A 16,712-nucleotide genomic window follows, 5' to 3' on the forward strand; every position below is an offset into this window, starting at 1 on the left:
CTACTCATTGACATAAAGGCTGCTCTGTTAAGGGGGGGTCATTAGTAACTTTCACAGGACTAATGAAAAGAAATTTTGCTATAGGCTGGGGATGTACCAGTTGGAAGTGACAGAGGAGGAGAAAGACCAGGGTGTATTGGTCAATCACAGGATGACTATGAGCTGCCAATATGATATGGCCATGAAAAAGGCTATTGTAATCCTAGGATGCATCAGGCAAGCTATTGCCAGTAAAGGTAGGGAGGTGTTATTACCATTGTTCAAGGCACTGGTGAAACCTCATCTGGAATCCTGTGTGCAATTCTGGACTCCCATGTTTAAGAAAGATGAATTCAAACTAGAACAGGTGCAAAGAAGGGCTATTTGGATGATCAGACGAATGGAGAACCTGCTTTACAAAAGGAGATTTAATGAACTTGGCTTGTTTATCCTAACAAAACGAAGGATGATTCCTCTCTATAAATACATTAGCAGGATAAACACCAGGGAGGGAGAGGAGCTATTTAATTTAAGGGCCAATGTTGGCACAAGAACAAATGGATATAAACTGGTCATCAGTAAGTTTAGGCTTGAAGTTAGACCAAAGTTTCTAACCATCAGAGGAGAGAAGTTCTGGAACAGTATTCCAAGGGGAGTAGTGGGTGTAAAAAACCTACGTTAATAAGTTTATGGAGGAGAAGTTGTGTTGAGATTGCCCTCAATGGCATATGGCCCATCTGCGACTGCTATTAGTAAATATCTTCAATGGCTGGAGATGGAACACTATAGGGGGAGGGCTCTGAGTTACTACAGAGAGTTCTTTCCCAGGTGTCTGGCTGATGGGTCTTGGCCACATGCTCAGGGTCTAACTGATCACCATATCTGGGGGCAGGAAAGAATTTTCCCCCACGTCAGACTGGCAGAAACCCTGAGTGGGTTTTGCCTTTCTCTGTAGCATGGGGCACAGGTCACTGGCTCTTTTGAACTACAGTAAATGGTGGAGTCTCTGTAACTTGAAGTCTTTAAATCAAGGTTTGAGGACTTCAGTAACTCAGCGGTTATGGGCCTATTACAAGAGTGTGGGGGTGAAGGTTTACGACCTGCGATGTACAGGAGGTCAGACTAGATTATCACAATGATCCCTGCTGGCCTTAAAGCCTATGAGCTCTGCAGCCTAGCACTCTAGAGAGGAGCAAAGGCATGATTTGGACCACAGAGTGTATCAAAATAGTAGAAGGCCTGGTCCACACTTAAAAATTTGATTAACCTAGCTATGTCGTTCAGGACTGTTAAAATTTTGTGCCCTGAGTGCCGTAATTAAGTTGACCTAACCCCTAGTATAGACACAGCTAGGTCGATGAAAAAATTCTTGGAGAGGTGGATTAACTACAACAATGGAAAAACCCTTTATGTCGATGTAGGAAACATCAACAGTATGGTGCCGACAGCAGCACAGCTGCGACGCCGTAATGTAGACATACACTAAGTTATGCAGGACCAAATTCTGCCCTCAGTTATGCCATGAACCCTATATGGATGTCAGTTATAACTTCAGGGTAACCCAGGTGCACCTGAAGACAGAATTTGGCCCATAGTGTAATGATAAAACACAAAAATAAGGACCTGGATCTATGTAGACATCAGTGATACAATAGCTAGCAACCTTTGATCATATACTTAAGATATCTTGAAAATTTCTTAGAAAGGTCTTCAATGTGTCTTATTTACCAGTTGGGGGCTCAAGCATTCTGCATTTATTGAGGATTCTGTCTGTTAGCATATATAATCATAAGCATTCAGCTTCAGACTTCCTGGATGATTGAGATACAAAAGGAGCACTTAAAGATGATAAAGTCATTGCGGAGAAACTAAATGAATTCTTTGCTTCAGTCTTCACGGCTGAGGATGTTAGGGAGATTCCCAAACCTGAGCCGTCCTTTGTAAGTGACAAATCTGAGGAATTGTCACAGATTGAAGTGTCACTAGAGGAGGTTTTGGAATTAATTGATAAACTTAACAGTAACAAGTCACCAGGACCAGATGGCATTCACCCAAAAGTTCTGAAAGAACTCAACTGTGAAATTGCAGAACTATTTAACTATGGTTTGTAACCTGTCCTTTAAATTGGCTTCTGTACCCAATGACTGGAAGATAGCTAATGTAACATCAATATTTAAAAAGGGCTCTAGAGGTGATCCCGGCAATTACAGACCAGTAAGTCTAACGTCAGTACCAGGCAAATTAGTTGAAACAATAGTAAAGAATAAAATTGTCAGACACATAGAAGAACATAAATTGTTGGGCAAAAGTCAGCATGGTTTCTGTAAAGGGAAATCATGTCTTACTAATCTATTAGAGTTATTTGAAGGGGTCAGCAAACATAGAATCATAGAATCATGTGAACAAGGGGGATTCAGTGGACATAGTGTACTTAGATTTCCAGAAAGCCTTTGACAAGGTCCCTCACCAAAGGCTCTTACGTAAATTAAGTTGTCATGGGATAAGAGGGAAGATCCTTTCATGGGTTGAGAACTGGTTAAAAGACAGTGAACAAAGGGTAGGAATAAATGGTAAATTTTCAAAATGGAGAGGGGTAACTAGTGGTGTTCCCCAAGGTCCTAGGACCAATCCTATTCAACTTATTCATAAATGATTTGGAGAAAGGGGTAAACAGTGGCAAAGTTTGCAGATGATACTAAACTGCTCACGATAGTTAAGACCAAAGCAGACTGTGAAGAACTTCAAAAAGATCTCACAAAACTAAGTGATTGGGCAAAAAATAGCAAATGAAATTTAATGTGGATAAATGTAAAGTAATGCACATTGGAAAAAATAACCCCAACTATACATACAATATGTTGGGGGCTAATTTACCTACAACTAATCAGGAAAGAGATCTTGGAGTCATCTTGGATAGTTCTCTGAAGACGTCCACGCAGTATGCAGCGGCAGTCAAAAAAGCAAACAGGATGTTAGGAATCATTCAAAAAGGGATAGAGAATAAGACGGAGAATATCTTATTGTCCTTATATAAATTAATGGTACGCCCACATCTTGAATACTGCGTACAGATGTGGTCTCCTCATCTCAAAAAAGATATACTGGCATTAGAAAAGGTTCAGAGAAGGGCAACTAAAATGATTAGGGGTTTGGAACGGGTCCCATATGAGGAGAGATTAAAGAAGCTAGGACTTTTCAGCTTGGAAAAGAGGAGACTAAGGGGGGATATGATAGAGATATATAAAATCATGAGTGGTGTAGAGAAAGTGAATAAGGAAAAGTTATTTACTTGTTCCCATAAAATAAGAACTAGGGGTCACCAAATGAAATTAATGGGCAGCAGGTTTAAAACAAATAGAAGGAAGTTCTTCTTCACACAGCGACAGTCAACCTGTGGAACTCCTTGCCTGAGGAGGTTGTGAAGGCTAGGACTATAACAGGGTTTAAAAGAGAACTAGATAAATTCATGGAGGTTAAGTCCATTAATGGCTATTAGCCAGGATGGGTAAGGAATGGTGTCCCTAGCCTCTGTTTGTCAGAGGGTGGAGATGGATGGCAGGAGAGAGATCACTTGATCATTACCTGTTAGGTTCACTCCTTCTGGGACACCTGGTATTGGTCACTGTCGGTAGACAAGATACTGGGCTGGATGGACCTTTGGTCTGACCCAGTATGGCCATTCTTATGTTCTTATGTATTTCCACAGATCTGTACTACAAAGCTCCAACATCTACAAGGTATTAACCAGATAAGCTAACAAAAATCTGATGTGTAAGTATCTTTATTTATTTCCCATCACTTATTAGCTTCTGTCAACTTTTGGATATGTCCTACATTAATGATCAGAACATATTCATTCTAAATTATTTTTTTAGTATCTGAAAACATTCCAAGCAAAAGCAAAACTGCCTTGAGATAAAATAAATAATCCTCACTGGTCCCTGAACACTTGTGACTTTAGTATTAGATTTCAGATAATCACTAGAAACATTCATAGGAGCAAACTGTACAGTTCAAAATGAAGATAAACATATAGTAAGGCAGAAATCAATTACCAAATTTTCTGGCTCCTTTTTTTTTGTTTATAGAATAAATTCAAAGGAAACCAACTTTAATATCCAATAGCTCTATTCAGACCTAAAATAAGAACTGCTTGTACACATCTGTTAGTGTCTGCAGAATTTAATGCAAGCATAAATACTTCATCATTACAGCTCTGAAGTAATTATAACATCTTGCCTCAATTAGTCCCTCACCTCTGTTTGTCACACTATCTAATGATTCTTTGTGACTTTTGTTTCAGATTTTCCAACTAAAATTTACTGGGGCCCAATTTCTAAATGGTGTGGTTACAATTGTGCCAAAATGCTTTTTTTGGCACCCAGTTTGAAAAACTGACCGCCCACTGTAAGTTAAAAGTAAAAACTTTTAATTCTGCTCGTCTGTCTGCTGATAGTTTATGTAATAGTCAGCAAGGGATTGAAAGTAATCTGTGCGAGACAGCACAGCCTAGTGGCTATTAATCAGTTTACTGCTTTAACACAGAATTTTCTATTATTCCACAAAATATGTGCTCAAAATCCCCAAAGTTAACTCATTAGGAAACATCTGACTGAGAATCTAGCCTAACAAAAGCCTGGTGTTGGACTGTGCAGAGAGGAAACTTCCAAATCATACTGTATTTTAAGACAATGTTCCTGTTAATTTCCTAACGATCACTATCTGATGTAGAATCATTAAGCAACTTTAAGGTGAACTGAAATCCTTTTTGGTCCACCTTGGACAAAATCCTCTAGTCCTTACTCCAGCAAAGTTCCCATCAAAGTCAGTAGTGATCTTGTCTGACTTCAAGCTAGTTAAGGAGTTAGCCCTAAACTATTTATTGTGAAAATACAGAAGGCAAGATGACCTGTGGAACTTAACCACAAAAGATATAGTAGTACATGCAGTGGTGGATTAGCCACCAGGCCAACAGGGGCCCCGGCCAATTGGGGGGCCCTGGAAAAATGTGTGGCCCTGCATCCTGACCTGCTCCTCCCACCCGGCACTCCTGCCAGGGAGTGGAGTCAGGGTGCGGGGGCTTCTCCTGATCCCCAGCAGGAGCGCCAGATGGGCAGGGAGCACAGGGCAAGTCCCCGCGCCCCAAACCCACTCCCGGGCAGGAGTGACCAGCAGGTGGAGAAGGGCAAGCTCCACGCCCTGACCCCACTCTCTGGCAGGAGCGCCAGGTGGAGCAGGTCGGGGGTGCACAGTTTTCCAGGGGCCGCCCAATTGGCGGGGCCCCTGGGCTCGGGCCCCAGTAGCCTAGTGGCTAATCCACTACTGCTATTCACTCTTCATCACTGCCCACTACCGCTGCTGTGCCATCCTTCACTCCGCTACCATTGGCTGCTGTGCTGTCACTTTCTCTGCAACCACCTGCCTCTCTACTGCAACCTTTGCCATGTCCCATCACTTAACCCAGCTCATCAGTGATTTCCCCAGTTAGCATGGAACCTCGCTGCTAGTGCAGGGTGGGCAGTCTCTTCTTCTGAAACACGGCCCCACAGCAGGTCTAAGTCTCAGCACTTAGACCTAGGCCTGGTCTACACTACGACTTTAATTCGGATTTAGCTGCTTTAATTCGAATTAACGCTTGACCCGTCCACACAACGAAGCCATTTAATTCGAATTAAAGAGCCCTTTAATTCGATTTCTGTACTCCTCCTCGACGAGAGGAGTAGCGTCAAAATCGGTATTGTTAATCCGAATTAAGGTTAGTGTGGCCGCAATTCGATGTTATTGGCAATTAGATGTTATTGGCTACCCACAATGCAACGCTCTGGAAATCGATGCTACTACGGTAGCTTGGACGCACACCACCGAATTAATGGTGCCTAGTGTGGCCGAATACATTCGAATTTATAAAATCGGTTTCCTAAATTCGAATTATATAAATTCGGATTAATCCTGTAGTGTAGACATACCCCTAGTTATCAGTCATTTCAGCTCTAGTGATCACTTGACAAAACAAAGGACTCTCAATTGAATCTAATCAGCTGTCTTTAAACAATGGAGAGGGGAGGGTCTAATGGCATTTAGGACTCTTAGGCAAAGCCTACACCGCCAGGTAGGGGCACCTATCCTCCCTCCCTCCCACTCCCTCTCCCATCTCACTGGGATTTGGCATCCCTACTCCCTGCTTAGTGAGTGTAGTTCAGTTGAGGGTGACCCCTTCTGCTAACTACAGAACTGCTAAGTACAGTTCTGCTGCCCTTTAAATAAAACAATCAGAACAACATTTAATTATCTCTGCTTACAAAGTGATTTGTAACCAACCACCAGCCAAAATTGATCACTTTGGCAACAAGGCTTTGTGTGCTGAATACCTAGGCAGAGTAGGTGTGTTCATGTAAATATAGTCTGGTCCTGAGGTCTTTTTCCCCCAGCTCGTCCAGGGAGAGCTTCATTCAGACCCTGCTTATACTACAAGAGCCAGGGAGACTGCATGGCTCTGCTGACCAAACACACTTGACTGGACCAAGGCCCACCCCAAGCAGTGGAAGATCCTGAAGATGGTGGACCAAAGCAGTACACAATTTCCAGTGGGGAGGCAGTTCAGACCACCACAGCCACTGCACAGCAACTCATGGTGAAAAGAATCCTAGCTGGGAGCATGGAAGGACCAAAACTCTGCTGCAGCAGCAGCAGGTCCTGGGTGGGGGCCCTCACTAGTGTGGAAGATGGCCTTTGCCACTACGATCCTGGCTTTCACTCTCCAGCTGGGCCAAGGGAAGAGGGGCCTGCTTACCAATGCAGCAGGCTGCTCCTCTTGCAGATCAGGATCTCCCTCCTCCCTGGTCTGCCATTGTTTCTCCTTCTCTAGTGACCAAGGGAGAGGAGGAGAACCCTGGCTTCCTCCCATGTTTCCCTGATGGACCAGGACAGAGGGAGGGCATAGCCCACTGCTGTGTCCATTGGGCCACCTTGCCACTGCTGCCTCCTCTGCTACTCCTCTTTGTCTGGAGCAAAGGATGGTTCAAAACAAAATCCCTGAGGATGACATTAAGTCCCCGCACTTTCAGGAACGGTGGCCCTGTGAGAAAAGGTCACCACACCCACTCTTCCTGAAGAGAGAGCCTTGTTTGTGGGTCTGGTTCCCTCTGACACCACCAACCCACAGAGGGCTCTTGGCACCCTCCACACGGAGACCTATGCTGAGCTGACACAAAGTGCCTCTCACAGAGGGCCCATTGCTCAGGTGGAGAGGGAGGCTAAGCACTGGCCACCTAAAAAATAGCAGCAGCAGGCCAGGGCACCCTGCTCCCAAGCCTGCCAGAGATTGGCTGTGGGTTGGAGAAGAAGTCGTCGCTTGCCCACTTGAAGAACAGAGGCAGGGGAGGGCTTGTGTGGATAATCCTGCCACCACCACCCCAAGCAGGGGCCTGGACCACATCAGTGGGTTGTGCCTAGGACACTGGTTTGCCTTAAGGCAGCTCTATTCAAGCTGCGTAAGCAGTGAACACTGCTGCCCAGTGCCCACTCTGTTTCAGATGCTATTAACACCATCAACTGCTGCCAGGTAACCAAGGATCCCTGAACTCCTGTCTTTCACTTCACTGTTACGTGTGGTGGTGCAAATAAATGACTGAGAATAGAATAGCTACTGAAGCTAAACAGACAGAATGAACAAGAGAATATACAGGATTTTCTTTTTTCTTTTATATCAAATAAATTCTGGCAAACATTCTTGTCTTAGCTTAGCAGAATCTGAAATACACACATTCTGCATAACACAAGAGGTAGAATTGAAATACAGTTCTAACTACGACACCATTTCAGGGTCATTCTGTAGATTAAACAGTATGCATTTGTACCTAATTTTCACATAGAAATTTTGCACAAATTGGCTGGCCATTTGATTATAGCAAGTATATGAATGGATGAGACTATTCCTCTTCCTTATAATTATGCGTACGGTAAAGTGCATTTTGCATTCTTACCCATGCAAAATCAGTCTGTTTATTATTTCAGTGATAAAATTCCAGTTCGTGGCAGCAGCAGTTCTTGTGTTCCTCGATGAATTGAAACAATCTTATTCAGAAATTCCTTAACCGTCCTATTTTATTAACAAGGTGACATTCGTACACAGGAGCAAGTTCTTCTCAGAAGGACCAGAGAATAATCTTAAAAAAATCGTATATATTCCCTAAAACAAAGAAAAAAACCCACATAATCTTGTTGCCACTTTTCAGCCCAGAAACTGGAGGGGAGAAGACTAGGAAGAGGAGCCCAGGGAGGGGAGAGACAGGTCTGGCACAGGATAGGCTGGAGTTAACAATGGCAGAAGGAGTCAGGTTTGGGTGAAAACAGAGACAGAAAGCTATGCAAGCATCAGAACCCACTCCCCTCCAGAGCCTGGAATGGAAACCAATTCTTAAGTCTCAAAACTCCACTGCTGTCAGCAAAAAGTTGTGAAACTCACTGGCAAAGTGTCTGTCTCATCCATTCTAGTGTTGGTCCACATAGAGAATGGCAACCTACTACTGCTATCAGTTACTTCATTTGCTCAAGTGGCAGAGGTCTGTGTGGTGGATCTAAAGTTCCAACCTTGCTGATAACTAATGTGGGTGCCAGTACGATGAGATTTCTGTTTTTTCAGTTAACTTTTTTTAAAACTTGGGAAATTACATTAAAAAAACACTGTGTTAAAAGGACCTTATTAAGGTTGCAACATCAAGCACTCAGATGTTAGGAAATGAAGAATTAAGATTATCTGTGAATTGCCTTTTTGGGCATATGCATTATGATGCAGCCTTTAATTACATGATCACATATTATTTTTTGCACAGGATCCTGGTCTCATGTGGTCACTGGTGGGCCTGCTCTGATGGTGGAGCAGGTCTGTGAGTAAAGGAGACTATTGTCTGTAGTGCAAAAATGTAGTGCAAAAATTGGAAGGTGTGAATGAGGAAGGGAACAGTTGGAAGAGAAAAGGTGGTTTCGTGGTTAAGGCAGTTCAGTGCTGCACTGGAGAACTCGGTTTTCTCTCTGCCTCTGCCACAGAGTTTCTGTGTGATGCTGGCTAAGTCACTTAAGTCTGGATCCACAATAACTAGGGTCAGATCAAATTCACCATCCATTTTTGTAAATTTCACAGTCACAGCATTTTAAAAATCTTGAATTTCATGATTTCAGGTATTTAAATCTTAAATTTCATGGTGTTGTAACAAACCATGAATATGTATTTTAAAATGGCAAAATGTAAATCTGTAAAGCCCTTAAGACTCGGTATTTCTCAAACTGGAGGTCCTGACCAAAAAGGGGGTCACAAAGGTATTGTAGGGGGGTCACTGTATTGTCATCTGTACTTCTGCGCTGCCTCTCTGTGACAAAGGGGAACTTGGAAATGGGGAAGAGGAGGAAAAGAGACATGGAAGAGTGACCTGGAAATAGGGAGAAGAGGAAAAGAGAGAGAATATCTGAAGTGAGAAGGATAGGAGTGTGCATGTTTGGAGCCCATCTAGAGAACAAGGAAGAGCAAGTTATTTTTGCGGGCAGTAAGGGAGGAGAGGAGAGAACCTGAAAGATGGAATGAGATGGTTATAGATGGAAGGCAAGGAAATAGGTGGGATGGTACCTACTTAATGTAAACCACCAAATGTTAGTAGGGAACATATAGGGTCATTACAGTGATACACACATTAATCCCTTTGTCTATAGTTCTTCTTCAAAAAAGAACTACCAGTAAATACATTTATGGAGGATAGGTCCATCAATGGCTATTAGCCAGGATGGGCAGGAACGGTGTCCCTAGCCTCTGTTTTCCAGAAGCTGGGAATGAGCGATGGGGAAAGGATCACTTGATGATTACCTGTTCTGTTCATTCCCTCTGGGGCACCTGGCATTGGCCGCTGTTGGAAGACAGGATACTGGACTAGATGGACCTTTGGTCTGACCCAGTATGGCCATTCTTATGTTCTATAGTGGCAGTTTGTTTTCTTAGTTACACGATATCCCTTATCCTTCCAATATGTTAAGAATGATTTGTTTGTTTGCCTGCATTAGACTTGTTATATCACCTGTGCTAATTTTATTTCTTAAAATAAAGTTTTCAGAAAGCTATATATAGAACAACAACTTGAGTTCACCTACCACTCAAGTACAGTCATTCCTGAGGTAAGAAAAAAACAAAAATTCAGTAAGGAAGTTGTTCTGTATAGTTTTGGTGCAATACTATTTTCAGCGGAAGTATACATGTAAGCAAGCTATTTGACAAATTTTTGTAACCTTTAACATATATATTAGATATAGTATATATACTTTGGAGAGTACCTTCAGCAATTTCATCTTTAAACCGCTAAATTCAAATGTTGTATTGATCGTCTCTGCAAAATAGGGAAAATTATAAAAGAAGTGGTTATTTATTCTTGGTCCTTAACAATGATAAAGTAAACCACGCCAGTTAAATTTTCATTGACTTCAGAGGGAGTTGGATAGAGACCTTATTTCTTACTCTATTTAGGTTTTCCTTAAAGTACAGAATGCAACTGGAAAATTTGTCTGGCTTGTGTCAGTGGTCTGGAGATCATTAGTGTATACATTCAAAACTTAACTGACACTATATAACTCTGACCCCTCTACTAATCTACTTGTCTCTGACACCTTCATCACCAGCTCCCTTTGCTCTGCCAATGATGCCATCTTCAACACATTTATCTGCCTCTCCCACAACCATCTTTGTACATTCTCCCCCTTGGTAAACTGAATTAAACCATAAGGCTACCACCCTCACCTCCTCCAAACCTACTCCTACCATGATGCCTTCAAAAGATTAGCCTGAAATAATAGTTAGGTTGAGGATCGGTTGGGAGTAGCAGATATTCATTTTTTTTTAAAGGCAAATGTTGATTACATGATTTATCCCTCATCCTTCATTGCTTGTACTCTTGTATGTTGAGTTATTTGAGTCTAAGACTGCATCATGACTCATGTTATATGTTTGGATAGTACCTAGCATATTGTTGGTACTACCCTAACCATAATAAATTGTGTATGTTTGTGTGGTGTGATGAAGTGTCTTTAGGTCACATCCTTCCCCCCAGCACCTCAATGCAGAAGATGTGGAGCCCTGCTACTTGTGCTGAGGTCTTTGTAGTGCTACCAACATTTAGAGAAGTTTACAAGGAACAATTGTCCAAATAAATTGGGGTTCTAGGGGCAGTTATAGTTCCTAGGGTCTGTAAGGTCTGCATGTGCATTCTGGCAAAGTTTGAGACTTGCCTGACATTTTAAAAATGTTAACAATGTAATTTATTCTTTGTGAGGCAGGTAAACAATATTATCCCCATTTTACAGATGTAGAAACTGAAGCCCAGGGAGGTTAAAGCCAAAAGTTTTAACCTTGGTGTGTGTGTATATATATATACATATACATATATATATATTAATTTGCTCAGCACCTCTGAATATCGATTTAGGTGCATATATACATATGCACCTAAATCGATATTCAGAGGTGCTGAGCAAATGCAGCTCCCATTGACATGAGAAAGAACTACAGACTCTTCGTTCCTCTGGATTTAGTTGCCTAAATTTAGGTGCTCAAGTTTGAAAGCTTTGGCCTGCATGATTTGAACAATGCCAAAAAGAGTCTGTGCTATAGCTAGGATTAGTCCCTTGCCAGTTGCCCTCAGTCCCTTTCTTAGCCTACTGAATCATGCTGCCTTTACTGCTAGTGAGCTGCCTGCCCCCTTCTGGCTGCTCAGCAGTTGCACTGGCTCAGCTAGAGGCAACCAGCTGGTATGAAATTTGTGGTGTCTCTAGTGCTATCAATGGTAGTCTGGGCAGAAATTCTCCTTTACTTTTCTAGGTCCCCCAAATTAGGGGGCTCGCAAAAACTGGCTGTGGTTAACATGGTTTTATATCATCATCTAGAGCTATTCACAGACACAGAAATATCCCTGTCCGTGCTGGTCAGTTAAACAGCTTTCTAATGAAGCTGCTAGCAACAACAGTGTTTAAACAGGATTGTAGCTAGCAGGGTTCTGTTCCCTGTTTGGCAAAGGAGAACTCTCAAGTTTATGCTTACCTCCCTTCAGAGTTCCACAAAATGAATAGTCATCATCAAATCCACTGCAAATAACTTCTTTCCATTCTAATACATTTCCAGCATCATACCATACATTGATGCTGCTCTCCAAAAAGATTATATCACTCCCTATTAAAAATAAGCAAAACATAAACTGATGAAATCTCCACAAAACACATTCACTCCCTACATGAGGTGAGAATCATGCACACTAATGGTGACTAGAATATTAATCTTAGCACTCATATAGGCTGCAACTCAGCATGATGTTTAAGTACGTGGCTACTGGTTGGGAAATTATTCTTTACTCCCCACCAAAAAAAAAAAAATTATTCCGCTTTTTTTGGAGAGTGTTGTCGAAAAACAAAAAAAAAATGGAAAAAATTTTGGTTTAAAATGGCAAATTTTCAAGTTTTTGGCCAAAAAATATATTAAATGAAAATTGGAGTTTCCACTGAAAGAAATCTGTTATAACTGAAAAGCTATTTTCCATCCAAAAGAAATATGGAAAGTTTTTAACCATCTCCAGCGCTTAGACATATGCACCCAAGTTGTTCCATTGAAGTTAACAATTTACACAGTTGATTAAAATTAGACACATGCTTAATTACATTGCTGAATTGGGGCTACAGTTTTTTATATTTTCAAAGTGATGTATGAATTTAAATTAAATTAATCCAACAACCCTGCAAGTTAAATATCATCACCCTCACCCACCACCATTTTATATACTTGAATGAAAGGCACTGTGAAAGCTAAGAACATCAATCTGGTGCTACTTTTTTAGGTATTTATAAAGACACAAAGTGGAATAGCAGAGCCGGGAAAATTATTAATATATATTTACTGTCTAAGTCAGAGTGTCTCTCTCCCTTCAAAGAGATCCACCAAGATCACATATCCCCTCATTTATGCGCAATAGTCATGAATGGTTGAGTAACTGCATGAGCAAATGGACAGTTGTTTGTCTAACTGACAATTGCATACACAACTACTTTATTAGTGTGTAAAATTATGGTAATTGCATGCACAAGTGAGTCACATTTTAGTGCATACATCTTTACATAAATGTGTTAGAAAATCAGGTTCTTTGTATATCATCATGATTTATCTTTTCATGTTTAATCATGGAAAATTTCCCCTAAATAGCCTTCTCATTTAGGATAGAGGTTTAGAGATAGAAGTGACGTATCCTCCTGCAAATACAGAATTTAATCCCCCAAATTGGATGGAAATAACAAAAAGTGACTTACTTGGAATCCATAAAAGAGTAACTTTCCAACGACCTTCTCTAAAGGAACAAGGGACTATACTAAGGAAGAAAACATGGTCCATAGAATCTAAATAAAAAAATATGTAATAAAGTCAGCATGAATAGCACTCTCCATCAAAAAATGTTTGTAAATGATCCTTCTAGATGCCTTCTTAGAGGCAGAAATAACATCATTCCACTTTGAAATTAAGTATTAAGAACAGTAGGTTGATTGGGTTGAGGATATTTGTTACAAACACATGCTGCTATATTTATGTATGTTTTGAAGACATGCATTTTCCACACTATCATTGAAGGGAGGCTGTTAACATGATTGTCAGACAACAATATCCCCATCCACACTGGAAGCCTACTAGCAACAACAGGGCTTAAACTTGGTTGTCACTAGCATGGCTTCCAATGTACTGGAACCTTAGTAGATTATTCTGTATCATGGTTTGTTTTCTGAGTGACCACTGCTGTACATTCTACAAGATGCAGTTGTTAGTGTAAAATACAGGATATAGTACAAAATGCACTGCTTGTTCAGTGTTGGAAAGCCTATTATTTCAATTTTTTATAAGAAATCAACCCACCTCCATCTCCACCCCACCTCTAGAGGGAATCCAGTTCAATACTTTTCTTTTAATGACAGAAATCATGCCAGGTTAGTTTACTTGTACTGTCTTTGCAGGACATGATGTACTATTTTATCCATGATGAAAACGTACAGTAACTCCTCACTTAAAGTCGTCCCGATTAACGTTGTTTCGTTGTTATGTTGCTGATCAATTAGGGAACATGCTCGTTTAAAGTTGTGCAATGCTCCCTTCTAACGTCGTTTGGCAGCCGCCTGCTTTGTCCACTGCTTGCAGGAAGAGCAGTCCGTTGCAGCTAGCTGGTGGGGGCTTGTAACCAGGGTGGACTGGCAGCCCCCCTATCAGCTCCCTGCTCCCCTAAGTTCCCTGTGCTGCAGCCGCCCAGCAGGCGATTAGTCGGCAGTTCAGCTATCCCTCCCCCCACTGCCATGTGCTGCTCCTGCCCTCTGCCTTGGAGCTGCTCCCAGAGACTCTTGCTTGCTGTGCAGGGGGGAAAGGGGGGAGCTAATGTCAGGTTGTCCCCCTCCCCCCTGCTCCTGCACCCCGCTTACCCCTTCTCCATATAGAGCAGGGAGGGGACACGGACAGAGAGAGACAGAGAGTTTGGGGCAGCAGCTGCTGTCTCAACTTCCTGATCCACTTAAAAAGACAATGCACTTAAGAGTGGGTCAGCTTACTTAAAGGGGCAATGTGCATCTCTCTCTCTCCCGCACACAAGGTGTGTGTCTGTCTCTGTCTGCTATGCTGTCTCCCCTCCCTCGTGTTCGTGCTGCCTTGATGAGAGGCTACATTAACAACAATGTGTTAACCCTTGAGGGCTCAGCCGAGTGCTAGTTCATCATTTAGCAGTACGGCATTCCCTGGGAAATATCCCACCCTCTTCCACCCTCTAACTTCACCACCTCAACCAAGCTTCACAATCATCATAGCTGTGAACAGTATTAAATTGTTTGTTTAAAACATATACTGTGTGTATATCTATATAATATATAGTTTTTTGTCTGGTGAAAAAAATGTCCCTGGAACCTAAACCCCTCCCCGCCCCATTTACATTAATTCGTATGGGGAAATTGGATTTGCTTAACATCGTTTCGCTTAAAGTCGCATTTTTCAGGAACATAACTACAACGGTAAGCGAGGAGTTACTGTAATCTGATGGAGTATCTGGGGAGTGCTGAGGATATGGAATAGGTTGGGGTATAATGTACTGTGGTATTTACTGGTTGCTATGCTACTGTTCTTACTGTACTCTGCTGCTGGCTGATATTCCTAAGATATTGTAAATTGTATTGTCAGGGAGCCTAAAGCTCATGCATAGGCATTTAACATTTTAACAAAAAGAAAATAAATGCAAAGCAGTTGTAACAGCAAATATTCTCTCTATGTCTTAGGTTATAGCTCATTCTTACTAATAATACAGCATGAGTGATGCGTATGGAACTGTACAAGACATGACACCTGCCTTGTGGAATGTACAGTCTAAGGCCCTGATCCTACATCAAGCACCATGTGGGCAGACTCTTCTGCCCGCACAGAGTTCTGTTGACATCAGTGGGGTTCCTTTTGGGTGACTCAGTGCCAGATCATGGCCTAAATTAGAACCTATGTACCACAGCAAAGGAGTAGGGGCAAAAGAGGAGAAACAATTGAGAGCAAAGTGGAAAACTGTGCCCCACCTCCCCCCCGCAACTTCTTTTTCAACTTGTACTGAGTTAGCTGTCCCACAGTTTCACCCGTTTCCAGGGCCAATAGAAACTCACATGAAGTGTTCCTATTTTCCATACAGCTAAACTTCAAGTTCTATGACAATCTTTGTTCCATTTCTTGTCTAACTTGATTAATCACAGCACTAGAGAAGCACATTTAAATTTATCTTTTAAGTTTTCCCAAAGTCACCAACACACATGCCTGTCCTGATCAGAAGCTAACCTCTCTCCCATCCCATACCTTCCCCAACATGGACTGGTAATATCTATGGATGCACAGTGTAATTGCTATCATACAGAAATTGCAGAATACCAAAAATATATATACCATCCAAGCTACCAAAAAAGAGCAAAATTATTCTTAAATCTCTAGTGAGTCATTTCTTTATCTTTCTGGACTCCTCAAAGAAGCAAATACAAGAGAAAGGAAGACAAGTGTTTGCTGAGAGATATCCATTCTTGTGCAAACACCACTGAAAATAAAATAATCCTTTACTTACCACAAAAGGAATACGATATTTCTACATCTGAGGAGCTGCAAAGCACTTTTTTTCCTTGTGATTCAGTGAATCCAGAAGTAAACAGAATGAAAAAAACAAGCTGAAACATGCTTGTATATCTTCAAGCCTTTCAAAAATAAAGGGGGTACTATCTGGGTGAATATTTTACTTGAACACTTTGTTTTCAGGAAAGAGGAACAAAGTTAGACTTAGTCATCACGAGCCACATGATTACTGGGGGGGGGGGTTGGCTTTTTGGGTTTTTTTGTTACATTTCCTCAAATTCTCTGTACACTTAACTTAATATTTTACTGAATTTATGCCAGCTATCTTTGTAATAAAGTTATGGGAAGAAGGGGAAATTCTGCATCTACTGTTACATTTTTCCAAGGTGATCACATTTTGGATTGTATTAGCAATGTGGTTTTAAGCCACAAATGAATAATGAAAGAGAAAATATTTTACACCAAATAGGGAAGTTGAAAAAATCTAAATAGATTATCACAATTACGTAAAAGGAAGTGTAGTTGATTTATCAGAAGTAGCGTCTCAAAGCATAATTACCATGGCTGAGGAGAGCTTTGCTGTGTAATATAAGAAATTTAG

General features: G+C 41.5%; 1 protein-coding gene across 2 annotated transcripts; it reads right to left on the reverse strand.

Annotated features, from left to right (window-relative positions):
- Positions 1-8,077: 8,077 nt before the first annotated feature.
- Positions 8,078-16,299, reverse strand: LY96 (lymphocyte antigen 96). 2 transcript variants are annotated; one of them, XM_065400206.1, is made up of 5 exons: positions 16,107-16,299; positions 13,303-13,389; positions 12,050-12,178; positions 10,294-10,346; positions 8,078-8,167 (listed from the first exon to the last, which is right to left on the reverse strand). In XM_065400206.1, the coding sequence occupies exons 1-5, from the start codon at positions 16,213-16,215 to the stop codon at positions 8,078-8,080; spliced, it is 468 nt and encodes a 155-aa protein (XP_065256278.1). In that variant the 5' UTR covers positions 16,216-16,299. The 2 variants fall into 2 exon arrangements, with proteins under 2 accessions (XP_065256278.1, XP_065256277.1); XM_065400205.1 differs by lacking the exon at positions 8,078-8,167 and having other exon boundaries at positions 10,201-10,346.
- Positions 16,300-16,712: the final 413 nt, after the last annotated feature.

This window comes from Emys orbicularis, chromosome 2, assembly GCF_028017835.1.
Source record: "Emys orbicularis isolate rEmyOrb1 chromosome 2, rEmyOrb1.hap1, whole genome shotgun sequence".
Classification (NCBI taxonomy): domain Eukaryota; kingdom Metazoa; phylum Chordata; order Testudines; family Emydidae; genus Emys; species Emys orbicularis.